Source organism: Colletotrichum gloeosporioides (genome assembly GCF_011800055.1).
Source record: "Colletotrichum gloeosporioides strain Lc1 chromosome Unknown consensus_50, whole genome shotgun sequence".
Classification (NCBI taxonomy): Eukaryota; Fungi; Ascomycota; class Sordariomycetes; order Glomerellales; family Glomerellaceae; genus Colletotrichum; species Colletotrichum gloeosporioides.
In genome coordinates this window covers 26,197-50,369 of record NW_025544695.1, presented here as the reverse complement: position 1 = coordinate 50,369, position 24,173 = coordinate 26,197, and the positions used below count along the sequence as shown (strand labels likewise).

Genomic DNA, 24,173 nt, shown 5'->3' with positions numbered 1-24,173 from the left:
TGGAGATCTGAGTGGGAGCCGTGAGACGTCTCAGCTGTCCCCAGCTTTGAGGAGTATGATCGACGTTGGTGGGCTTCAAAGGTGTCAAGTGGTTAATAGTATGCTTAACTACCCGCATGGGCCAGCGTCACACTGCACATGTAGTAAGCGACTGATGCTCTCCCTCCAGACTTTCTGCATTAGTGGATCAGCTTCTGCTGATCAGCACATCAGTCGGTTTCGTTTTTACTTGAATCAAATTGAAATCCAGGGTTTTCTTTCGTCAAGCTGTTCGTCGCTGATTTTCCACTCATTTTGACCAAGGATACAGACAAGCAAAATTACCGTCATTGAAGGTCCCCGTCCCACATACAAATTTGCTTTCCCCAACCGTTTGGGTACTCTTATTCACTTTTTCAGATGACAGGCGGTGAACCAAATGTTTAATGCGCGGCGGGCAGCTGAATATAGGGCTGATCGGTATAGCCGGATGGTCAAGTTTCAGACTGTGACGGTGTTGGATGGGGTGGCATCGCTTGTTTGAACCTGGGCTGGCCGTTGAATCATGGCAACCCCTGCGAGAATCCGAGAATAGCAGGTGGCAGTTACAACCTCAAACACAGTTCGGCATGTACAACGTCTGAAGCTCGAAACGCGATGGGATACTCCGCGTTATCCAACTGCCCAAAAGTTGTGATACCTTGCTTCCCGTATTAGAGCTAACGGATTGCTCCAAGTCTTTCACAACAGGTGCATCAACAGGTCAACAGAAAATGAAGTTCGATGGAAATTCCTTCAATTGACGGGGATTTCATTTTCAAGAGATTCTTCAAGTCCAGAATACAAAAGCAAGTAGAATGTTTCGACGTTGCCAGTCCGAACAACTGGGCTCCACGCCCAGAGCCATCGGCCTTTGCTGCAAAGAAATCAGCCCATTAAAGATATGACGTCCTGAAGCGAAGACAATGAGCACTTTTACACCGGCATGGATATGACCGAGTACCTATTTTAGTATACTTGGGCGCACTGAGCATGATGCCAGAACAGACCGTCGCCTAAAGCGCGACTACGGCAACACGATAGCGTTACCTATTTCAGCCATCACAGCGCAGTCTCCCAGACTAGCTTGCTGCCCCTTTCGCCTGGCGTTAGACTGAGATCGAGTTTAGTCCGGATTTGGAATTCCCAAAGCGGTCTCCTTCTACATTAAAAGTTTGGGGAGTTAAAAGACAGCTAGCAAGAGTGCAGAAAAGGCTTGAGGCCGCCCGTTTGAGAGTAGATGCAAAATGCCGATCGGCCTTGATGATTCTATCTCAATTGTACCAATGGCTATGAGACTTTTGACATCTAGAGGGTGCAGCTTTTGCACCTAATGATTCTTGCGAAACCCGACCGACTCAAAGAACGTAGCGAAAGCGAGCCAATTTGAAGTCTGTCAAGTCCATGAACTTGGACCGCTCAAGCTCCAGCGCAGCTGTCTCCTCAGACAATTCGACTCCTGATGCTGCCGCCAAACGTTCCCTTCGTTTGTTCTCCTGAATATTTACGAAACGGAGAATCAACAGCACCAACGCTGCACAGCCATACATAATGGCCACCATCATCTTTCCTCGCTTGTAGAGGGGAGCGTCGTCCGCCCGGAAGGTCTGTGGACCAATCCAATTACCAGCTGCATATGCAATGATTTGCAGACTATTGACAGTGACCTTCTTGGTGTATCCTAGAGTGTTGTTCGAGATAGCGACCATGACCAACCCCCAGGACGACCCAGAAACGCTAATCATCCAATAGCCCAAGAGAAGTGCTCCCTTTGAGGACAATGGGATTGCGATCATCATGATACCACCGATGAGAGGAAACATAATCGCGACGAGTGCAAATAGCGTTTGATCCATATACTTGTCGGAAAGCCAAGTGAACAAGAGCTTTCCGCCAATATCGAAGAGTCCAGATGGAGCGCCCAAGAGGAGTGAGAGTCGAGCGTTAAAGCCGAAGGAATTAACAATGATTGAACCAAAAGTTGTAATGCCTCCATTGGGTATGTTCATCAGGAATGAAAACTACGCATAAAGATAGGTTCTCGGGTCTCGGAATGCTTCCCGAAATTGGTCCCATTTCCATACTCGATTGCCGATGCCTTGAAAGTTGTCTCGAATTCTTTCAACTGCAATCAGACGCTGCCGATCGTCTAAAAACTTGGCGTTTGCCTGATTATCGGGTAAATACCAGAGGTTGAACGCTCCAGTCAGAACCGTGATCAGACCAAGTACGAGGAACAGAATCTTCCACGGCGGGATTGACGATTCTTCAACGGCCGATAGTCCATAGCCTATCAAAGCCATGATGATCAGGGAGAACCCGTTGCATGACAGCCAGTATCCCACTCGTCGGGCTTGTTCTCCCTGCTTGTACCACATTGACGTGATCAAAACGAAGGCGGGCGTGACTGTTGCTTCGAATGCTCCGAGAAAGAATCGCGTGGCCAGTAAGCCAGCGTAATTATGCGTAGCGGCATGGCATGTCAAGGCGACGCCCCAAGCCAAGATGTTGGCTGATACATATTTGCCCACGGGAAGGCGGCGAAAGAGGTACGTCGTGGGGAACCTTTAAGACAGATGCAACAATTAGCACAGGTACCCATCCCTGAGCGGGTCAAGATAGAGAGAAGGGGTAGGAAACCATACTCCCAAGCAAGATAGCCTGCATAGAAAATACTCGAGATCCAGGAGAACTCATTTCCCTTGAGGTTGGTGTCTTCCCGAATACCCATGAGAGAAGCATAATTGAGCGTCGTTTTATCAGCAAATTGAATCATGTACACCCAGCACATGAGAGGCAGCATATTCATGTCGATCTTTCGCAGGGTTTGGCATTCTTCCTCCGGTGTAAACTCGATCATGACGCCGCCAGTGAGTTTCAAAGCTGGATCAACATCCCTGTCGTCCATCAGCTTCACTTGACCGACGTCAATGTCAGGAGCTTCGCTGTCGCTTTTGACGGGCAAGACATCCGCGTCCGTCTTGGGCGTCATTTTGACTCGTTTATTACTGAGACGTAATTAGTCTCTTGAAACGAATGTGAGAAAGAGGATTATCGATGGTCAAGAAAGGTGAGGAATGGAACGGAATGCGGTCTGTTGCCAAGCTGTTGTCCCTGCTTGAGAAGTCCAAGAGAATTGTGAGATCCTGGGGGCTTATGTGTGTTGCTAGCATATCGGCTGATTTAAACCGCTGGAGTCCGGTGTGCGATAAGCTGTGCAGCCGGGAATATCTGCATTCTGCGTGTACTTTTGATGTTGATATGATACGGGCTATCAAGTTATCAGTGAAGCGGCAATCGTTTTACCGTCTGGCCTATCCAAGAACATCAAATCTGAATCCGAGTACTCGTATGAGATCCTGTTTCTATGCATGCGGCTATCTTGACGAGCACTCCGCCTCCACCCCCACGGACACGTCCGTCTCCTCCCCCGGACGACTCCGCCGCCGCCTCCGCATTTCTCCCAGATGTTATCTGATTGTCGTTCAGTCCTCGGCATCTATCAATGTTGGCCGATTGATAGCCGTCTTATAAGATCAATCAAAGCTAAGTAAAGAATCCGGAAATCCACAATGAGCACCTTTTCATCAACTGAGCACTAGTCTTATCTTATCAACTTCAAGGACCATCATGCCTACGGTCAACGAGTCTGCACCCATTCCTAAGTGGAATGCCCCCGAGCCCACCAAAGAGAACTGTAAGTTGTCGTTGATGGCTGATGGTAGCCCGGTCGAGGCCCCCTTCCGGCGCCAAATAATTCGTCCCAACTCACTAGCCACCGTTATACTTTTACTGTACCTGTCCTTGGATCCGTAACTTCTACTGAGAAGCAGCTAACTGGTGCAGTGGACTTTGTTGAGCTTATCGATCTCGACCTCAGCAAGTTCGAACATCTAGAGACCAGGAAGGAACTAGCCAAGGACTTGCTCCAGGCCGTCACCCAGCATGGCTTCTTCACCATTTCAAACCATGGCATTTCCACTAAGCTCTGGGATCACCAAATGGACGTCGCGAATGCGGTGATGAACTTGAGCAATGAAGAAAAGAGGCCTTACGAAGGTGTGCCTCCCTAAAAAGCCCGACTCCATGTATCATGGCGAAGCTAATCCGGGCCAAAGGAACGCCCGAGGAAGATCAGAAAGGCATCTACGTCGGTTTCAAACCCTCTGGAGAACTCGGCACCAAGGGTGGCTTCCACAAAGAAGTCCAGGCTTTCATCTTTGCTCTGGCTTGAATCAAGAGCTCTTCAATACTGATCGTATCTCAGGTCGACCATTACAATATGCTTCTTCACGACTTCGAAACGCGCCCACATCCGCAAATCATCTCCCCGTTCAAGGAAGAGATCCGACATCTGATGCAAACTCTGAATGGTGATATTCATCGCAAACTACTTATTCTCGTGGCCATGGTCTTGGAGGTTCCCGAGCAACTTGTGCTCGCCATGCATCGACCGGGTGGCTCGACGACGAATTACTTCCGATATGTTAGCTATCCCCCCAACAACTATTGGACATAAGGTCCCCTCTGACGTTGTATCACATTCAGATGAGCTACTCGCCGCGCAACGATGCCGACCGAGAAAAGTCCCGCGACCTGTTCTTGCCAGGCCATGCTGACTGGAGTACCTTTTCCATCCTGTTCTCGCAGCCCATCTCTGCTCTTCAAATCTTGGATAATAAAAATCAGTGGAAATGGGTCCGAGTAAGTCATTCGGGAGTTTGGACGGATATCCACTACAGCTGATTAATGACAACGCAGTACATCCCGCACACCCTCATCGTCAACGTCGGCGAAGCGCTTGAATTCCTCACCGGCAGTCTCTTCAAAGCAACCATACACCGAGTCGTGACGCCGCCTGTGGACCAGCGGCAAAAGCTGCGCATTGGGATTCTCTTCTTCACCCGGCCCAACGACGACAAACTCCTGGTGCCCATCGCAGAGTCGCCGTACCTGCAGAAACTTGACTTGGACACGAGCCAGGAGACTGAGATGTTCAAGACGAATGAGTACCTACAGGCAAAGAAACGCGGGTACAAGAAGAAGGAGCTGGAGTACGACTTCGATCGGCCGAAGGATGCGATGAAGCATGTGGACCCTTTTAGTGATTATGATCCATTGGACTTGAAGAAGCACAGAGTATATGGTGTCGTCGCTCAACAGGACGTTAGTATGTAAATTATCGCTGCGGTCGGTTAGAAGAAGCTATCATCGAAAGGGCACACACGGTATTGGCATGGTGGTGATGGGAAATTAACAGATGAAGATTGTGCCAATTCGCCCCGACCCTACAGTGATTCCTAATTGACGATGGGGCGCGGGTTAAGTTCTTCTGCGGGAGTAGAATCTTGATGGGTTGGACTGCATCCCGCCTTGATATTGCATACGCCATCTACAGGGCTTCTGAAAGGAGAATAAACCTCTTGGCATCGCAAACTTCAGGCCTCATCAAAGACAGGCTCTACAGCAGGCGCTTTGGTGCCAGGAAGCCAATTTCATTTTCCAAAGCTCGAAGGGTATTCGCTCGCCCACGATGAACAAGAAGGGTTACCAAACCCCACACGTTGACCGCCCGGGTGTCTGACGCATCAGACTCCAGTATGGCTCAGGTCAATGACTCGTCATCATTACACAAAACAATCTTGGTGACCTTGAGGCTTGAGCGCAAAGACGCGAGAAGTTCATATATGGGTTTGTCCAAGCTTGTACCGTTGTATGGGCGCTGGCTACTGGAACGCAAAGGTGCGTACGCTTTCTTTGAATCTTATCTGCAAAGTCATAGTGGAATTCTTTTGTGACTCATCTTCGTTTTTCTCAACTTCAATCTACATTTATGCAAATATAGACAGACGAAATAGGGAGGACCTTGAGAATGGCTGTCATTATTTGACATTGAAGGCTGTACTGTTAGATAGGGTGGCGCGTTGAGTCACGATCCAGAAAGTCAAATCCAAATGCAGCATGTAGCAAAGGGTCGGAGACCGATTCGCGAAAATGATAAAAAGGGGCAAAATATTTCAGTACCAGCATCTTAGTTTGATCCAATCCCACATACTACCGCACACATCAAAATTTGGAGCATCTTCTTTTCCGACTCTCTACATCACCTTCTTTTCTCTTGACTCTAACGTCAGCAAAGTCCACAATACCCTATCGCGATGGCAGTTTGGGACGATCTACCAGACGAGCTAAGGCTCCAGATCCTGGGCTATTTGACCCACGACAAGGGGAACCGCGCACCTTACGGGAGTACCTGCCGACAGTGGCAAGTGGTCATGGAACCATTCATCTTTGAGGAAGTGACGTTTCACGTCACAAATGCCAGTATTTTGTCGGGAAGCCATACCCCTGAGAAATTGGCGACAATTCTCAGCGGGCCTCGGCTCAAGTTTTTAAAGAAGCTGCGCCTGATTATTGCCATTGATATGGTCACATTTACGAGCATCTACGATATGCAAATGCAACGGAGAAAGCTTGGAACAGGCCTAGTGGATGTAATTGATGGGTTCATGGATGTACTCCGAGACTGGGGCCACGAAGCCTCATTCGACTTGGAGATCAACGACGTTATAGACTGCGGACATCACCTTATCGAGTACGGCAGCGATCTTTGGCTGAGAGAGAATCTGCAGCCGGTTGAGTGTGTCCGCGCGCTTCGACGCCTTTCGAATATTGGCCCCTCAATGGATTGTAACGTGGGCGATTATGAGGACTCGGATCTGCTCAATCTCATCCTACGGACGATGTCATCAAGTATGAAGGAGCTGTCGGTGGGCTGTGAACGACATGCGTGTCAGAGCATGACAGCGTTCGGACGTATACTGCCAGTCAGGCCATTTCCGCCGGGCCTCACGCGTCTCATCATGCGCAACGTCGCACCTCCTCGCGACTGGAACGACGATCCAGCGTGGTCCGTTCTGTCAAATCGGCTCGAAGAACTCCATGTCGACTATGCAGTATGGGAGTGGGGTGAGATTCCGCTCCGGACATTGTGCGAAGGTCAAGCGGGTAGTGCGCCACTCACCTGGCCCAACATGCGACATCTTACCTGGGGTCGAGTGCCGTTGGCAGAAACCCCGGACGAGATACTCCAGCTTGTCGCCAAAGCTGCGGAGAGAATGCCTCGGCTCGAGTCGTTGGGTCTATGGGGAGACTCATATCCAGGACCTCATTTTCACCTTCGCACGCCGTTGGCTGCCCATTTTCAATACTCCGCGAGAGAAGGCTCTGCTACTGCGCTTTACGAGAGTACCGGGGAGTCACAGCCTAGCCAAGACACCCTTAACGCCTGGGAGAGGGTAGCTACATTGAAAGGCCTTGCCGGTCTAGAATTCGAACTTAGGTCGCTGAGCAACTTTGATTACATGGAAACATTTCCGAGTGCTGCGGCGGAGGAGTTTCTTTCCCATCACGTCCAGATGAACGACCCGAGTAACGATAAACCCGACACGGATTGCTATTACCCAGATCATATACTGCTGTCTAAGCCATATCCGTCGCGGCCGACCGGATTGAAAAGGAAGTATGTGAGACCCTGTGTGAGTACCCATGAGACAGGCTTTGTTGGTGGTTGGAGCGATATTTGGATCAAATATCTGAGAAAAGGAGCACCTGACGACGACGAAGACGATGAGCGATTTAGAGATTAGTCCATATGACGATGGGTCTCTGATGAATATAACTATTTAGTTGCAATGCTTTATAGGATGCAATTGATTTGATAACCGTTGGAATAGGATTTACGCCATTTCCTCATGTTTGAGCTTTTCTTGTCTAAATGCCTTTCTCAACTCGCATTTGCCGATGCTTTTCCCACCAGCTTTACATTCACTGCACACCTTGCCGTGTTTAACAAGCAGAATATGCAACCCATACTTGTCCTCATCCGGTATCCGAACATCTAAGTGCGCGTGTGTCTCGTCCCTCGACGCGCTCTTCGGCCGCCATCCCAAGAGACCCGTGATCCTCCACACGTGGGTGTCGACAGCAAACGACTCCCGTTGCAGGCAGAAGAGCAGCACGCAGCTCGCCGTCTTGGGGCCGACGCCCTGGAAGCTGATGAGCTCCTGCATGGCATCCTCGTTGCTGGCACTGAAGAGGTGGTCGAGAGAGTACTTGCCGTACTTCTCCTTGACCTGGTTGAGGATGCTGATGATGACCTTGCTCTTGACGGCGCTGAGGCCGCCGCACTTTATAGCCTCCTGCAGCTTGGGGATGCCGCCCTCGACGATCTTGTCCCACTCGTCGCTGCCGCCGTAGACGTCGTCCATGCTGCGCTTGGCGCGCGTGGAGTTGGTGTCGCTGGTGTTCTGACTGAGAATAGTCCGGACGAGGGCGTCGAGGACGGAGGGCGAGTCTCCACATCCGGCCCGGGTTGTGGAGGCCTTGACCTCCTTGGGGCGCTCCCGTTTCCCGTGGAGGTCGGCGAGGATGCGGTGGGCCAGCCGGCACTCGTCCGGGGTCGGGTGTGGGAAATCCGGGAAGGGCGACTTATCGGCATACTGCGAGTACGCCTTGAGCTTCTTGGACTGCAGGTCGTTTGGCGACTTGGCGGTTTTCAGCTTCTTCTCTGGGCTTTCGGACTTGACGTCTTCCTTCTTGAGAGGCGTCGTTGGCGGGACATCAGATAGAGATGTGGGCACATCTTCTTCCTTCTTTACTTTCTTGGACGGAGTTGCATTTGCCGACTTCGGTGATGCACGCTTTCTCTTAGACGCTGGCGTTGATTGCTGTGCTGTGGACTCGGATTTCTCGGCTGGCTTTGCGGCTGCAGCCAGCCGGGTGCTGGACCGTGTTGCTCTCGCCATTCTTACTATGCCGGCACGGATCATATAACAAACAATTTGGATGGAGAAGTCAGGTCTCACTGGCGGCGTCGCGAGTGAATTCAAAGCTGCATGGATATTCAGGGGCAGACATCAAGAGTCGAGGAAAACCCAGCTTCAGCCTCAGTGCAGCGACAGTGGTGATGTCAATGATTGGACCCGCTAAGGGGATCCACTATCCCATGCCTAAGCGAGATCTGATGGCCTGTGCTTCTGAAGCTTGGACCATGCCAGTTCAGAAGAAAGGCACGCAGGAAGAAATGCACCTTCTCAATCTCAAGCAGGAGCACCCTGGAAACACGTGAAGATGGCATCGCTGCTTCCTTCTTTCCCTCGTTCAGAGACAGAAAGAGCTTCCCGTCATGAGGAAGCAGGAGCGATCGGCCCGGCCGCTGCACCTTCCTCCTCCTGCAATTTTGGATGATAAGGGGAAAGAACGAGAGAGTCGCCCCTTCCTGGGGAAAGTGGGAAGGCACAGCAAAGCAAACATTTGTCACGCCCCCTGGCTGCAAAACCAATGTTTGCTTTTTCCTCTGCACCTTGGCGCGTCGACTTTCTCTGCCGATTTCCATCAACACGAACAATTTGACATGAAAAATGCACCTCAGCTGCATGCTTCCAAGCCTCCAGACAGCCACTCGCATCTTGCCAGATGGACCCCGCCGCCCCTGACTATCTGCGCAATTGCAGCCGGCCTTCGACGCGGGAATGCCGCCGTCTCCGCCAGCAACGGGCCCGGAAAGATCCCCCGTTCGGCCATCTTCCTCTTCGACAGTTCATCGCACCTCCAACAGCGCCGAGACTCACTCCCCGCATCACTGCATACGGCACCGCGCCCACGTGCAGATCCCCCCGTTCAAATGGCTGTCCATCCAGTTTATCGGCCGTAAGGTACGGGAGCTGCAGCAGGGATCACAGAAATCCTCTCGATCCCTTCCTGAACCGGGCAAGATGAGCATTGCCGCAATTGCCTGCTCTCTACGGGGTAAATATCGATGAAGCACGTTGGCGCAGAACTGCAACGGTCCTGATGGAGAATACTGTCTCTGCACCCATAGCCAAACGGACACCGACACCCCTGCTCGAGTAACACTCGGTGAGACTCCAACGCTGGCCACTTGACGCAACATGGGGGCACTGAGGAGAGAAGAGTTGTCACACGGCACCAGCACGCTGCGATATCATCCGCCAGAGAACGAACATGGCCTCAGAAACGTATTCGCGGCCTCGTCTTCTCGGGTGCACAAGTCGATTCATCATCACCACCAGGAATTCAGATCCAGTATCCCGGACGCCGTCTTCCGCCTTGAACTTTCCCGCGAGAGACAAAGCCCAAAAGCCACGAGGAGAGCCTGGGCGACCCTATTTGCTTGGCGCAAAGCTTCTCTACCACGTCGAATCGCGGATAGATTAGCATAGCATTCCTCAATCGCGTTATACTTGTCTCCTCAGACTCCTACCTTGGTACGCAGTCGAATGCGAATGTCTCACCTGCGAAGCTGTTAAGGACTGCCTTTGTGCCCTCCAGGTCAGGGTAGCCTTCCTGGGTTCGTGCAGATGGTTCTATTTTCAAACGGCCACTTCTGCATGTCGCAGGCGAGCACCGTAGCCTTTCTCTCGGCCGACATATCGACGTGTAGCATTTCGACCAAGTCACCCGATGATCATTGGTCAATCTCCAGGGTCCCTGATGGGAGTTTGCCAGCCACAACCTCACTTTGGCTAATACAGGCTCTTGGCGCTTGTGCAGTGCAACCCCAAATTGTCTTGGGGATATGCGGATTCCACCAAGGGGCATCGCCAAGAACTGGAAGCGGGTTAGCATGTCCAGCCCGGAGATGTTGAGCTACATTTGATGGCGCAAACCCTATGCCATCATCTTGGGTCAAAATGCTTTCGTTTCCTCGCCCGCCGTTCTAGACGCCTACTTCTTCAATCAAGCACACCCCCTCAGTATCGCCAAGCGACTTTCAGCGCAATTACCATCTCCGGTCTTTGTCGACAAACCCCCAATATCACCGAATTCCGCCTTGTCCTTTGTTCCATCGAAGAGAAATGCCATGGCGGTTCCAAACAGCATGGGCGACAAGTCCTTGAACGCCGGTCGGTTCGAGACCATACACAGCATAGCCAGCACCTCGGAGCCGGAGACGAACCAGTACGGCCACCTCACGCTGTGGCAGTCCATCAAAAGGTGGCGTCGCGTCGTCTTTTACTGCATAGGCATGACATCTGCCATCCTTCTGTATGGCTACGACTATGTCATCGTTGGCACCGTATCCGCCATGCCCAGCTTTCAGTACGGCTCCTCCTCTCCCATGGCTTCTCACTGCACACGATGGCTAACGAGAATCTTGAAGGCGGGACTTTGGCCAAAGGCTCAACGGCAAGATGATTCTTCCGTCTCTATGGCTTGGTCTCTGGAACTTCGTCAGCCCGGGCTGCTCCATGATTGGAGCTTTGGTTGGTGGTATCTTCCAAGACAAGTTCGGCCGCCGCCCGTTACTTGCAGTCGGCTCGTTCCTGTCTGCAGTCGGGGTTGCCATCTGTTTCGTTTCCAACTTGTCTCCCGACATTAATGAACGGCGCGTGATCTTCCTTGTGGGCAAGGGATTCCAAGGTGGAGCCATTGGCATGGTAATGGGAACTTCATCAACCTACATGTCCGAAATTCTTCCACCGAATCTGCGAGGGCCGCTTCTTGCCTTTTTTCCCATCTTCACTTTGCTCGGGCAATTGATTGGCGCAGCAGTCATTTTTGCATGCCTCAACCTGGATAACGGGTACACCATTTGCTTCGCATCGCAGTGGCCGTTCTCGATCATTCCCCTGGTGATGGCTTTCATTATCCCAGAGAGCCCGACCTACCTCATTCGCAGAAATCAGGATGAGAAAGCCTACAAGGCTCAGAAGAGGTTGGACACACCGGGAATGGACCCAGAGAAGACATTGGATGCCATCCGTCAGAACATCGAGCATGAACGCCGGCAGACCAATGCAACATATGTCGACTCGTTCCGCGGGGTGAACCTTCGACGGACCCTGATCATCATGTTTGCCAACTCTCTGCCGAACATCTTCGGCTTGACCCTGCTATCGAAGTCCAGTTACTTTGTGCAAGTGGTTGGCATGAAGGCCAACCTGAGCGTGATCGTCCTTATTCTAGGGCTCGTGTGCGGCTTGATCGCGAACATCGCCAGTGTTTGGGTCCTCTCAAAGGTGGGACGCAGACGACTCATCTTAACCACGTTGTCTCTCTTGACAGTCGTATGGACCGCCATGGGCATCTCCGGCTGCTGGTCGGGCCCTGTAACCGTTTGGTAAGTTCTCCTAAGACAGGCTTGGGGGTTTGAATACATAGACTGACCACGTGCCCTAGGTACACTTCTATCTCGTTGATAGTGGTTGTTATTATTGCCGGGCTGGGTGTCTGGCCTGCTTCACATGTTGTCGGTGCCGAGACCTCAGCGCTACATCTGCGTTCCAAAGCCCAAGGTATCGGCTGGTTCACGGCCGGCGCGAATAATTCCATCTTCGGGTTCGTGCTGCCGTATATTTTCAACCCCGACAAAGGCAACCTAAAAGCCAAGACCGGTTTCGTGTACGCAGGGCTGTGTGCCCTCGGGCTTGTCATTTCCTTCCTCTGCATTCCGGAGATGAAGGGACGAACACCAGCAGAGATTGATCGCATGTTTGAGTCGCGGCTACCGGCAAGGCAGTTCCGACACTGGGCCAACTCAACGGCGGAAATGGATGACGGCGTTTCTAGAGCTGGAAGCTCTGGTGTGTAAATTGTGGATTGTTTCTTCACACATCAAGCATGCAGAATCCTACGTTTCTGCTGTCACGCAAAATCGATTTCGAGCTGCGCCTCAAGCGCACCTATTGACACACGCCTCGCTCTGTGCTGAAACCACCTGCATGCAGCGCCTTGGCAGTCTTCGTCTGATATTGCTGTCGCCAAGCTTCTGTAACCGTTGCGCATCGACCTTCAAACAAGTCTCCGTCCGTGAACGTCAACTGTTGTCCATCATCTTTTGTGTGTTTTTGTCGGGAACCCATCGTCGTCATTCTCTTCGTCAAATGATTATGCTAATTAATTGGCACGTGTTTGAAAGCAATTCAAGCCGCTGATGAAAGTGCATTCCTTTAGGAGTATTCTGACGTGTTGTAGGGCATTTCGGCTTCCTGCAGCGTCATCGGCTTATATGTATTGGCTCTGGCCGCGCCGAGCCTGCAATGATGTCCGCGCGCCGAAGATGGGATCGACATCGTACGTGTGGTCGCGAAGTCTAAAGTCCCGCCGGCCAACGGGCGCGCCGACTTTCCGCCTGTCGCGGCAAGACGTCTGCAAGATCCTCTTGCTCAAGCAGTGTCGGTGGCTGTGTACTGTTTCCGATGGTCATGACGTGAGACGACATGGTCGGGCATCACCTGTCAGCGATACATGCACGCGCTACCCAAAAGAATGAGATCTGGTCCCTGGTCAGCAGAAACAATTGGCTACCACGTCAAATACGCACGCTGACACTTTTTTTGGTATGACCCATTGTTGGATAATCGTAATGACAAGCACTATTGGCGGTGAGTGGCCCTCACGATTGAAGAAAGCCAAAGTCCCAGCATAGCAGGCAACAGCATTTTCTCCCCAGTCATTCGACCACGTCTGGACGCGCGCGTCTGTTCCGTCAACTGTGACCCGTAGCCTCGGGCAGAAACAAAACGAAGCTGCCATCGGAGCTCGTGTACCGGGGAGCCCCTCCGTACTGGGTTTGTCCCAAGACTGTCTGTTCGAGATCCCGGCCCGATCGTCTGATATCTTGAGACACCAAAAAACAGTAATCCAACCGGCCTTTCAGCAAGATGGAAGCAAAGTCAGAGCCGCCGCCGCCACTCAAGCTGCACAAATGAGGCACGCACGGGTCCCGAGAGTCGGGTTCGGGTACGACGCTACATAACCGGACTAGTTCTTTGGAGGGTCGGAAGCGAGCGGCTAGGACCCAGTCGAAGGGTTCCTGGTCCAAGCCACCCGTCGAGCTGGAATGACATGAGTTTGGATGGGCAGCACATCACCCAAGTCAACGCTGAGCCTCATGACATTAACATGCTTTCGTCAGATTGTCAGCACCCAAAGGAGCAGCCACAAGGTTCTGGCACGCCATGACTGGGACGGAAGTGCCTCCCAACGGCGATTATTTCTCAGATAATCAGCTTAATTTTGTCGAAGCCTCACGAGCTGTCCATTCACGTTCGATCACGTCGACGCTGAGTAGACCATGTCCGAGTCCCACTCCAACATATCAGGAACTTAGCACCCCACCAGCCAGAAACGTCGGTACGAATCCAGGCAGAAGTGGTTTTCCCACGCCAAAACGAGTTTCAGCCCTGCTTTCCCCATGTGGCGTCGGCGGGCGTTATTTCGCACTGATCAACCCTGCGATGGCCAATGAAACAGGCGGGAAGCTAGTGTGGAAGCCAACGAAGCGCATGCCGAGCCGCACGCAAATGGGTGAACCCCCAGACAAGGATGTAGGGGGTGGCCAGCTGTTATTTTGCTCTGAATAGCTTAGCTCGTTGGTGGATTCCGGCTGTCAGGTCCCTCTTGGGACCGAATTGTGATACTCTCTGGGGCTCATCATTGATGCGACCTGCAAGATTGGTGTAAGCCGTTATGTACCTCAGCTACCTTGCGCTAGTGTCCTGCCTTCCTCGTCGCAGAGGCCAGCGCACGGAGACCCTGTTCGATGAGACGGTTGCCACGTCTGGCCCCCATCAAGCACCGACTGGGTATGAGTGTCCCAGGAGATACTAAAGAAGGGCGGGCACCTGCAGCTCTGTGGCCATCTCGTCCTCACCTCGTCAATCTTCCAAACCTTTTCTCCCAAGTTGTGCGGTCCAGTCCCGGGCAGCAACTGTCAAGATGGAGTACAGAGAGCGCAATAACCACGACAGTCTCGTCTCGACGTCGACGTACGCGTCGACTGCGTATGACCCGGCTTCCTACACGGCCATCAAGGATGGGGAGACGAAGGAACATGAGCAACGGGCAACGGATCCCATGCTGGTGGATGAGACTGTCACCATCCAGCCATGGAAGGCATCGAAGCACCAGATGATCATCATCATCACCTTGTCTATCATGTCATTCGTCATTGCCTTGGACGCCAACGTGATTGTCACGTCTCTGAGTGTAAGTCGTGATCTGAACGAATTGTCTTTGGCAGTACGCTGATTGAATCATTGAAGTCCATCATCCAAGATATTGGTGGAACATCAACACAAGCTTTCTGGATTGGAACTTCTTATCTGATTTCTTGTGCTGTTGCCATGCCATTCTTGGCATCTCTCAGCGACATCTTCGGTCGACCCATCATTCTCATCGGCAGTCTCATTCTCTTCACACTGGGTACAATTCTTTGCTGTGTTGCGAGTGATATTGGGCTGCTCCTCGTTGGCCGTGTTATTCAGGGTGTCGGTGCTGGAGGCATGTACGTCCTCAGTCTCGTTGTCTTCACCGACATCGTGCCTCTGCGCCACCGACCTAAGCTCTATGGCATTATGTGAGTAGCTCCGCCCTGAAGATCCCAGACACCAACTGACTTCTTTTCCAGCCAAATGGCCTGGGCTGTTGGCTCTCTCGTCGGCCCCATCATTGGCGGTGCCATCGCAGAGCATACTACGTGGAGATGGATCTTCTACATCAACTTCCCAATCTGCGGCTACTCTCTCATTGCAGTACCCATTCTCCTGACCCTGAAGCCGCCTACGGCTACCTTCTCTCAGAAGCTAAAGCGGGTCGACTGGCTCGGTGGCTTCTTGTTCATCGGGTCTATGGTCACTTTCCTCATTGGTCTCTCCTGGGGAGGTAACGATTTCCCGTGGAGGAGTGTCCAGACTCTTGTGCCCTTGTTCATCGGCGCTGGTGGTCTGGTCGTCGCACTGGTCTACGAGCACAAGTTTGCCAAGCTGCCATTTTTGAGGAAGGTTCTCTTCACGGACAGGAGTGCCATTGTGGTCTACATCCTTGGTGCCCTCCAAGGCTTCATCGTAAGTCGCCCAATCACCGCCTGCGCTAGCTCCATGCTAACAGCCCCTAGCTCTACGGCCAACTGTACTACATCCCCTTTTATTTCCTCTCTGTCCCTGAGTACAGCCCCACCATGGCCGGTGTAGCAATGCTCCCGGTCACCCTTCTGCTTCTCCCAGGATCCATCATCTCTGGCATTCTTGTCTCCCGCTACAACGCCTACCGCTGGTCCATCTGGATCGGCTGGGCTCTACTCGCTCTTGCATCTGGACTCCTCATCTACTGGGGCGTTGGCACGTCTGTTGCAGTGCATGTCATCACCCTGGTTATTGGCGGTGTTGGCCACGGCTTCATCCTCAATGCCCAGACGTTTGTCACTGGTGCCATCGTCGACCCCCAGAACTCGGGCCACGCCGCGAGCATGTACCTTTTCCTACGCATGCTCGGCTGCGCCATCGGCGTCAACGTGGGCTCGACCACGTTCCAGAACGTCATGGCGCTTAAGCTCCGCCGCCAGGGCATTGCCGAGGACATTGCCCGCCGCGCCGAGGAGTATCTCCTCGTCGTCAAGACTCTGCCCGACGGCACCTTCAAGGATGCTGTCCTCGAGTCGTACGCCTACGGCTTTAAGGGCGTGCACGGCGTCTACGTCGCGCTGGCTGTCATTGCTTTCTTCCTGAGCTTCCTGATCCGTCACTACGACCTCAACAGGATTCACGAGACGGAGCACAGGCTGCAGCAGAACCGCGTCTCGCGCATGTTCGAGACTCACCAGCACCGCACCCGCGGTGAGCCCATCCCCACGTCTGACGAGAGCTCTTAGGCTTCGCGACGTGTATCATGGGAAGTTTGCTAGAACTGTGCCCAGGAAAGAAGCATTTAAGGTGTAGGATGAGCGGGATAGGGATGGAGGATCACAACGGAAGTTGAAACGACGAATATCTCAGGCACTAAGCATGGAGTTTGTGGGTCATAGAATATGGTCATGGGTGATGTGGCGGACGGGTTGGCTTTATGAATGTCTTTTCTTTTTGGCAATGCATCATTCCTTAGAACCTTGCCTTGCGTGGACCAGTAGGCAGAATGAATCTAAATAACGTCTTCAAATTGTTTAATATCTGGTTCTACCCCTAGTGAACTCTCGTTCTATAATGCATTGCATCAACATTTGCTCTGAACAAAAGCCTCTGCGAGAATTGCCCTACAACAGGAACAAGACGTGGCATTGCTAAGCCACGGAAGGCCTTGATGGACTGTTGAGGTTGGAAAAGTGACGATCAAGGACAGATTGACATACTAAACCACGTGTTTCTGTCATCGGGTTTGTTAGTCAGGGCGCGCGTCTCGGTGAAGCCTCTTCATCCTGCTTTGGTGAAACGGTGATGGATTGCCGAAAGATTGTGAGGTTAATGAGCCTGTAGGAAGGAAGTGCGCGGCTCTGTGACAGTCATCTTTTTACGATGAGAATCACGTGTTTTATACCTGAAGTTTGAAGATTGAGTTCCTTGTGCTTTTTGATCCCATGGTGAGATGTTGGAGACGCTGATGTGGCTGGCGGCGCTGCGGTTCGAATGGTGGGTTCGGTTGGTTGCCGGATTGGGTAGGTCGCCGAGTTATCTCCGGGCTTGAATTCCCAGGGTCTGGCAGACACAAGTCTTCAAGCATGGGGAACGGAAGCATGAACACAGAATTAGAATGGTGTTTGGTCACCAGCATAGAATAGACACGAACGAGGAGAGTCTGTTTCAATCACATACGCGGCATTGCTTTATCTGTGTTACGCGACGGGCTCACTTAGCGACGACGCTACTCCACTCCGAGCCTCGGAGCCCGCCTCCTTATCTCTGGCCGATATCCCCCGGTCGCTTCCCCTCCATCCAGTCAACCTCCGAGACTCCCGTCAACAAACCAACAGACGTACCCAAGCAACATCAGACGCGTGTTAGTTAATTGCCGCCGCATCAAATCGCATTTGAAATGGACCCGGAGTCGCGGGCCTCGCCTAGACGGCTCTCGTTGACGGGGCGGATAGGCGGGAGCCGCGATGCCGCCAAGACCATCTCGGCGTAAGTCTCCGAACCCACGCACACCCCGCTCGGGGGCCTCCTCCGCGCCGGCGACCGCCAACGGGGTCGACTGCAAGTCCTCGCGCTGTTGTCTCCGCTGGGTATCCGGAGGTAGTCTATGAAATGTCGGATGCTGATTATTGAGGCGGTGGTTAGGTGCTTGACGTGTCGGCGGAAGAAGGTCAAGTGCTCCGGCGACAAGCCGTGCACGTACTGCAGCCGGCGAGGGTTGGAGTGCTGCTTCCCGGAGCCTGGGAAGAAGCGGGTCTACTCTGTCACGTAAGTTGTGAACAAAAAATCATGTTAAGTTGGATTTCTAACAGCGTAACAGGCGGATTCAGGATCTGCAGGAGAGGCTTGCGCGGTATGAGAGCCAGGGACTCGGCTTCTCTGTCATCGAGGGTGAGTGACGTCGATTAACCATTGTCTTCGAGATGACTTACATCGGGATTAGGAAGAGACGATGAGACGAGGATAGTTGGAGACCCCCCGGTGCAGTCCCCGAAGCGTCCACGGACAAGCGCGACTGTACATACGCCGACGGATAATGCGACGCAGGTCAACGCGGCATCGACATTGCTGGGTCTGGCACTGGATCAACTGACGTCTCCTCCATCTACCAACACCGTCTCCCGCGGAACGGCGAGTAACATCGTCGAGTCTTCGCCAGGGTCAAGTAAGACACCCCCCATACCTGAAGAAGCCATACTCGCTCACACGCTCACCAGCTATCCCCGCCGACTCAACCCTCAGCTCCAGCCACAACTTCGGCTCCCGCTTGCAGAACCTCCTCGAGCACCCTCGCCTCAGCGGCAGAGAACCCACACCCCAACCGCGCCCTCACGCACCCTCCTCGCAGCCCCCTACAACCAAACCCCACAATGACGCCCCCGCGCTGCCCTCCGAGGACGAGGGCCGCAAGCTCTTCGAGAGCATGTCCTTCTTCATCGGATACACGCAGCACCACATCGACACGCGCGAGTTCTCGGACCGGCTGGCCTTCTTCTACGCGAACCTCGGCGACCCCTCGCAGACGCAGACGCCGTGGTATTTAGAAATGGTGCTCGTGTTTGCGATCGGGAAGCTGTTCTCGGGCGCGTTCGACGGCGACGACGAGGCGGGGGCGGGGCTGCCGGGCGAGGGCATGTTCCGGTATGTGCAGGGGCGGCTGCCGAGTCTGAGCGAGCTGTTTGGGCTGGGGAAGCTGGGCGTGGAGATCCATGCGCTGGCGGCGGTGTATTTGCAGAATGCGAATCGGAAGGAGGAGGCGTATCTTTATGTGAGTGGATTGGCGACGGGTTTGGGACGAGGTGAATGGGGCTGATGAAAGGGACAGATTAGCTCGGCCTTGAGGCTTGCGACGACGCATGGGTATCATAGGAACTCGGGGACGAAGCACTTGCTGCAATCGGAGAAGGTGCATCTGAACCGTCTTTGGTGGACGGTGTATATGCAGGAAAGGTATGCTCCGTTTGGTCCATGGAGAAGTACCGGGCAGCTGCTTACCTCCACGCAGACGACTTGCCGCCGCCACAGGGAACCCATCCGGCATCTCGGACGATGTTATTGAGATTGATATGCCGATCGACTCCCCCGGGTTCCCGCCCGCTCTACCGCTGAGAACCAACATCAAGATTGCAAGGGTCACGGGCAGGATTCTCTCAAGTGAGTGCCAGCTGATATACTAGCCATCCCTCAGCCGTTTACTAACGCATACATAGCAATCTACGGTCCGGGCAACCACCCCGAAGACGCCTTCGTGCCAAGCGTCCAGGAGATCGTGCAGTCCCTCTATTGGATTGCCAAAGAGATCCCCGGCGACTTCTCCAGCAAGCTGTTCGACATCCCGTCCATGGAGGGCGACGTCTCGCTGCGCACGTCGGCGTATCTGCACATGATGCTGTACCAGGCGATCCTGCTGACCATCCGCCCCGTCATGCTGCACGTCTCAAAACTAATCTTCGACGACGACAACGGCAGCGGGTTGAGCTTGGGCACGTCGCCGCTTGGCCGGTTGAGCCGCACCTGCTCAGAGGGGGCGCGGCGATTGCTGGAGGTCTTGCTGGCGTTGCGCAAAGGCAATATGCTAAGTAAGTCATCCCTCCACGCCATCCAAATCTCACATGTCTGACGCATTTTCAATGTAGCAATATTCGGCTTCTTCGACCTCGACGCCATCTTCTCCGCCGCCTTCATCATGATCCTCACCCTCATCATCGACTCCACCTCCGACGACAGCCAGAAACTCGCCCCCAGCCCGGGCCTCCCCGACGCCCTCGAGATCCTCGATTACCTCGTCGCCCGCGGCAACGACTTCGCGTCCCAGCGGGCGCGCGAGGTGCGCCGCATGCGGGACCACCTGTCCACCTTCCTCGACATCCCGAAGAACAGCCCCAGCGAGGTGCGCAACAGACCGCCCACTGTCGCTGGGGACGCGAGCATCGTCGTGTCGATGGATGACGATGGCAATGTGGATGCAGAGGCGCGGAGGCTTGCGTTCCCGGGCTCCACGCCTAAGGAGGGTGGTGTGGTGACGCCGTCGGGCCGCACGAGTCAGCTTGGCTCGCGGAGCCTGCTGGACTCGAGTTTGTGGAATGATATATCGTACCTGTGGATGCAGCCGGCTGCGGGCGAGGATGCGCAGGTGGCGGAGCAGGCGGCGGGGATGGCTGAGTTGATGCCGGAGGATGCGTATAATTGCTACTCGATCTATCATAATCAGGATCTCACGCTTACGGGGCAGGATTTGGGAGATTTTGGGGAGTTGGAGAGGCATATCCTCGGGTTTGGTGGTTGAAAAAGATGACTCATAGTGAGTTAATGAAGAGACCGCCTATTTTTCAGATGGCAGAGCAACTGCTTTTTCTGTGGTATTATATTCCGTATTATTGTTGTCGATGACATCGTTGTCTCCGCTGCTATTATCGTCGCCACTATTATTAGTATTAAGACTTTGTTGCGATACCCTCAATCTGAGCTGCAGCCTCACCGCCTGTCACGTGACGTGCGGTATTACGTAAGCCGCGCGTGTGGATATTAGCCCGCGATGCGGACCACCCTTCCGAATAGTTACTCCTACAATACACCTTTATTCCTGATGACCTGCGCGCCCGTAACTCGCAAGAGACTTCTACTGCCATTTTTTACAGAAATAATTAACTACATAGGAGATGTTGCTGCGCAAACACAGGAAAAATAGGCGGTCTCTTAACAAAGAGGACCAACCATTCATCTTATAAGCAAAAGACTCCGCGACACTGGAACTCACTCTGCAAACAGCTAAAAAGAGAAGACATCGACAACTACAACGCATAGAGGGCAAAAGATAATGCGTCCTAGGGGAGTCGAACCCCTGTCCCAAGCTGTCTCGATTTCTCGAATGGAAGGCTTGGATGATAACCGCTACACTAAGAACGCCTGTGTCTCCGCTCATCTACGCCCCCCGCAGAGGTTGTCAAGGTCACGATGGTGGGGGCGAGTCAGCGCGAACTCCCGCGGCCCACTTCGGGGTTCGTTTGCCTTTTGCGGTTAACAAAGGTCGAGCAGCCCAGTACTTTAATGAACTTAGACGACATGCCTACTCCGTCCCACAGCGCCGCATCCACCGAACCCATACGGCGGTATTAACCCACCCACGGGACCGGACCGAAAAGGCCGCGAGGAGAGCTGTGACTTTAATCGATGTTGAGAATGACACGGACCGACGGGAGGCCGGAGCCCGACTAGATTCCGACCCCGGTTCGTCATGACCCCATTGCCCCATCTTGAGACGCTCGTCCGAATAAGCGCGTCCATCATCGGGCGAGACCCCGCAAAATCCTTTGCCGGAAAGCGAAACCTCTTCGGGAGAAGCGTACGGCTGTCCAATCACGATGCTGCATTTCACTTCACATATATCAACCTTCAGAGTAAACGCTCCCTCATAAGCGCGGTGCAATTCATCCGTCCATCTCCGTTGGAAAGGTGAGAGCGACAGATTTGAGGCGAGACAGGGGGTCTCTTACACTTAGGTCCCAGAACTTTTGTTGATGCCGCGGTTTAGCTCCGACCACTGCCGGAGGGTAAAACGGGAGGTTCATTACGTATAAAGGATGAGGAACAGCATTGGCTGCAAGATAGTTACTTACTGATGACCACGACTCTTAACGTGGTTGTAATTGAGAAACTTGATCATGGCTACTGCAACGGTAACGTATGTAACGGATTTTTACCTGCAGACGTACTTGGAAGCGTCCACTCATGAGTATCATCAGGTCAACCCAGACGAACAACGGAACCCTCGAATTGCACGGTGGATCACCGTCCAAGCTACCAAAAACGCTCCCCGCGGACTTCATCGAGCGATTCCCAAAGATCTCGCGGGAGCAAGCCGGCCACCTGCGCCACTTCCACAACCTCGCCACCCAGAAAGATGGCGAGTGGAAGCACATGGGCAGCCAGGAGCCCGGGCAAGAATGGCTCGACGCCTACCGCTACCAGCTGGCGACCATGGCCTACGCCGCCGGCGCCGCGCACTATCACCACTTGCCCGCGTTGAGGTCCACCTTCAAGTCCTTGCTGGAGAGCCTGATTCACAAGATGCTGCTGCGGGATGTTTGGGGATACTGGTTCTTGACGAGTCACAGCGGGATTATGGTCGACCCGGATATCAAGGAGCTGAGGAAGCCTTGGGCTGATCCGGTTGTTCGCGAAAACATCATGGTAATTTGATTGCGAAGTGTCTGCCAATGCCTGCTAATTGGAGGGTTCAGTACTCCGGACATCTCCTTCTCATGGTCTCGCTCCACGAGATGCTCTTCCACGAGGGCAGGTTCGACGAGGAGGGCTCGATCGAATTCAACTGGAACCCCATCTTCTGGGGCATGGGGCCAGAGAGGTTCTGCTACACGAGGAAGACGCTGCAGGAGGCCATACTGCGGGAGATGGAGCGGGAGAACTGGCTGGGGGTGTGCTGTGAGCCGAATAGCATCTTCGTCGTTTGCAACCAGTTTCCTGTGAGCGAGCGAGAGAAATCCCACCAAAGCCTGAACAACAAACGACTGACAAATCTGTATAGTTGATTGCATTGAGATATAACGATGTCCGGGACAAGGTCGACATCTCTACGGGTGTGTTGGAAAAGTACCAAGCCGCATGGAAAGCCAAGGGCATGGTCTCAGACGACGGTCTCATCGTCGACTGGTACTCGCCCAAGCAGAACCGAACAAAGCCCCCGTCCGACATTGCCTTCACCTCTTGGTAAGTCGACAACATCAAACCGCAGCGCAGGTTCAAGCTAACATCCGCAGGGCTCTCGCATTCATGAACTCCTGGAACCCAGACTTCGCCCGCCGCACGAGCAAAGACATAGCCACCGGGTACCTGGCCAAGTCCGCCGAGGGCTACGTCTTCGTCCCCAATCCCGAAGTCTCGTTCAAGATCCGCGAACTCGTGACGTCGGAGCGCCTCGACCCCATGGACCCGGCCACCTACGCCAGGGCCGCGAAAGCGGTCGCCGAGCAGAACTTGCCGGCGAGCAAGTTCCCCTTCACGAAGCCGCATTTTGCGTACGCAGCGATGTGGGCGTCGGAGTTGGCGGAACCGAAGCATGTGGACGGGTTGCTCGCGTATGCGGATGCGAAGATGAATCCGACGTGGGAGGACGGAGGCCTGTTTTATGGCAGCGGCGGCAGGTCTGAGGGGGGCTCCGGGGTGGATGTGATAAGCGGCAATGCTGCGGTTGCGTATGCGAGGTTCAACGCCCCGGATGGCCAGCGTAGGATGTATGAGAAGCCTTGGGACGAGGAGCACTTTGCGGCTGTGCCTTTTGTTAAGAATGTTGATCTCGCGAGTGGGGTTGACTTCTTGCGAGGAAGCTGGGATGAGGGGCTTCAGGCGCTGGCGGTTACGCTGCGCTCGTGGGATGGCACAAGCAAGAGGTGCGTCTGAGATGGTGGTTCTGATATTTTGAAGGTATTCGCTAACATCGTACACAGCATTCAGCCTCAGTTTACCGGGCTTCGAGAGGGCACGTATGGCATCTATCAAAACGGTGTGCTTCATCAGACACATGAAGTCAAGGGCAGAGACGACGTTATCGCGCTTGACCTTCAGGTATCAGGGGATGAGGTTGACCTGGTTCTGGTGAGGTCTCACTGAAGGACGCCAGTCCGTACGTCACTACATGCGCCTAAAAGACCTTCATCACAATGACCAGTAGTTCGCAAGCTGGATGGGAAGTTCGCCAAGAACCACGGC

At 53.5% G+C, this 24,173-nt stretch overlaps 8 protein-coding genes across 8 annotated transcripts; 6 read left to right on the top strand and 2 right to left on the bottom strand.

The window, feature by feature from the left end:
- Positions 1-1,376: 1,376 nt before the first annotated feature.
- Positions 1,377-3,010, bottom strand: GCG54_00000488 (Allantoate permease; the record flags this gene model as incomplete). The annotated part of the gene is made up of 3 exons (XM_045400625.1): positions 1,377-2,039; positions 2,103-2,583; positions 2,664-3,010. 3 exons carry the CDS (start codon positions 3,008-3,010, stop codon positions 1,377-1,379), a joined length of 1,491 nt encoding a protein of 496 aa, XP_045263298.1.
- Positions 3,011-3,648: 638 nt separating this feature from the next.
- On the top strand, positions 3,649-5,196 carry GCG54_00000487 (uncharacterized protein; the record flags this gene model as incomplete). Its single annotated transcript, XM_045400624.1, has 6 exons — positions 3,649-3,715; positions 3,865-4,077; positions 4,137-4,222; positions 4,286-4,504; positions 4,567-4,722; positions 4,780-5,196. 6 exons carry the CDS (start codon positions 3,649-3,651, stop codon positions 5,194-5,196), a joined length of 1,158 nt encoding a protein of 385 aa, XP_045263297.1.
- A 980-nt stretch (positions 5,197-6,176) lies between these two features.
- GCG54_00000486 (uncharacterized protein) lies at positions 6,177-7,667 on the top strand (the record flags this gene model as incomplete). Its single annotated transcript, XM_045400623.1, has 1 exon — positions 6,177-7,667. The coding sequence occupies one exon, from the start codon at positions 6,177-6,179 to the stop codon at positions 7,665-7,667; it is 1,491 nt and encodes a 496-aa protein (XP_045263296.1).
- A 90-nt stretch (positions 7,668-7,757) lies between these two features.
- Positions 7,758-8,825, bottom strand: GCG54_00000485 (putative DNA glycosylase; the record flags this gene model as incomplete). Its single annotated transcript, XM_045400622.1, has 1 exon — positions 7,758-8,825. The coding sequence occupies one exon, from the start codon at positions 8,823-8,825 to the stop codon at positions 7,758-7,760; it is 1,068 nt and encodes a 355-aa protein (XP_045263295.1).
- Positions 8,826-10,903: 2,078 nt separating this feature from the next.
- Positions 10,904-12,634, top strand: GCG54_00000484 (Solute carrier family 2 facilitated glucose transporter member 7; the record flags this gene model as incomplete). Its single annotated transcript, XM_045400621.1, has 3 exons — positions 10,904-11,142; positions 11,204-12,163; positions 12,223-12,634. The coding sequence occupies 3 exons, from the start codon at positions 10,904-10,906 to the stop codon at positions 12,632-12,634; spliced, it is 1,611 nt and encodes a 536-aa protein (XP_045263294.1).
- A 2,129-nt stretch (positions 12,635-14,763) lies between these two features.
- Positions 14,764-16,693, top strand: GCG54_00000483 (Efflux pump FUS6; the record flags this gene model as incomplete). The annotated part of the gene is made up of 4 exons (XM_045400620.1): positions 14,764-15,033; positions 15,090-15,403; positions 15,455-15,890; positions 15,941-16,693. 4 exons carry the CDS (start codon positions 14,764-14,766, stop codon positions 16,691-16,693), a joined length of 1,773 nt encoding a protein of 590 aa, XP_045263293.1.
- Positions 16,694-17,847: 1,154 nt separating this feature from the next.
- Positions 17,848-20,733, top strand: GCG54_00000482 (putative transcriptional regulatory protein; the record flags this gene model as incomplete). The annotated part of the gene is made up of 9 exons (XM_045400619.1): positions 17,848-17,936; positions 18,093-18,215; positions 18,268-18,338; positions 18,391-18,612; positions 18,665-19,215; positions 19,273-19,397; positions 19,453-19,601; positions 19,658-20,026; positions 20,084-20,733. The coding sequence occupies 9 exons, from the start codon at positions 17,848-17,850 to the stop codon at positions 20,731-20,733; spliced, it is 2,349 nt and encodes a 782-aa protein (XP_045263292.1).
- A 1,375-nt stretch (positions 20,734-22,108) lies between these two features.
- GCG54_00000481 (uncharacterized protein) lies at positions 22,109-24,074 on the top strand (the record flags this gene model as incomplete). Its single annotated transcript, XM_045400618.1, has 6 exons — positions 22,109-22,128; positions 22,190-22,637; positions 22,688-22,930; positions 22,993-23,174; positions 23,225-23,854; positions 23,912-24,074. 6 exons carry the CDS (start codon positions 22,109-22,111, stop codon positions 24,072-24,074), a joined length of 1,686 nt encoding a protein of 561 aa, XP_045263291.1.
- Between the last annotated feature and the right edge of the window lie 99 nt (positions 24,075-24,173).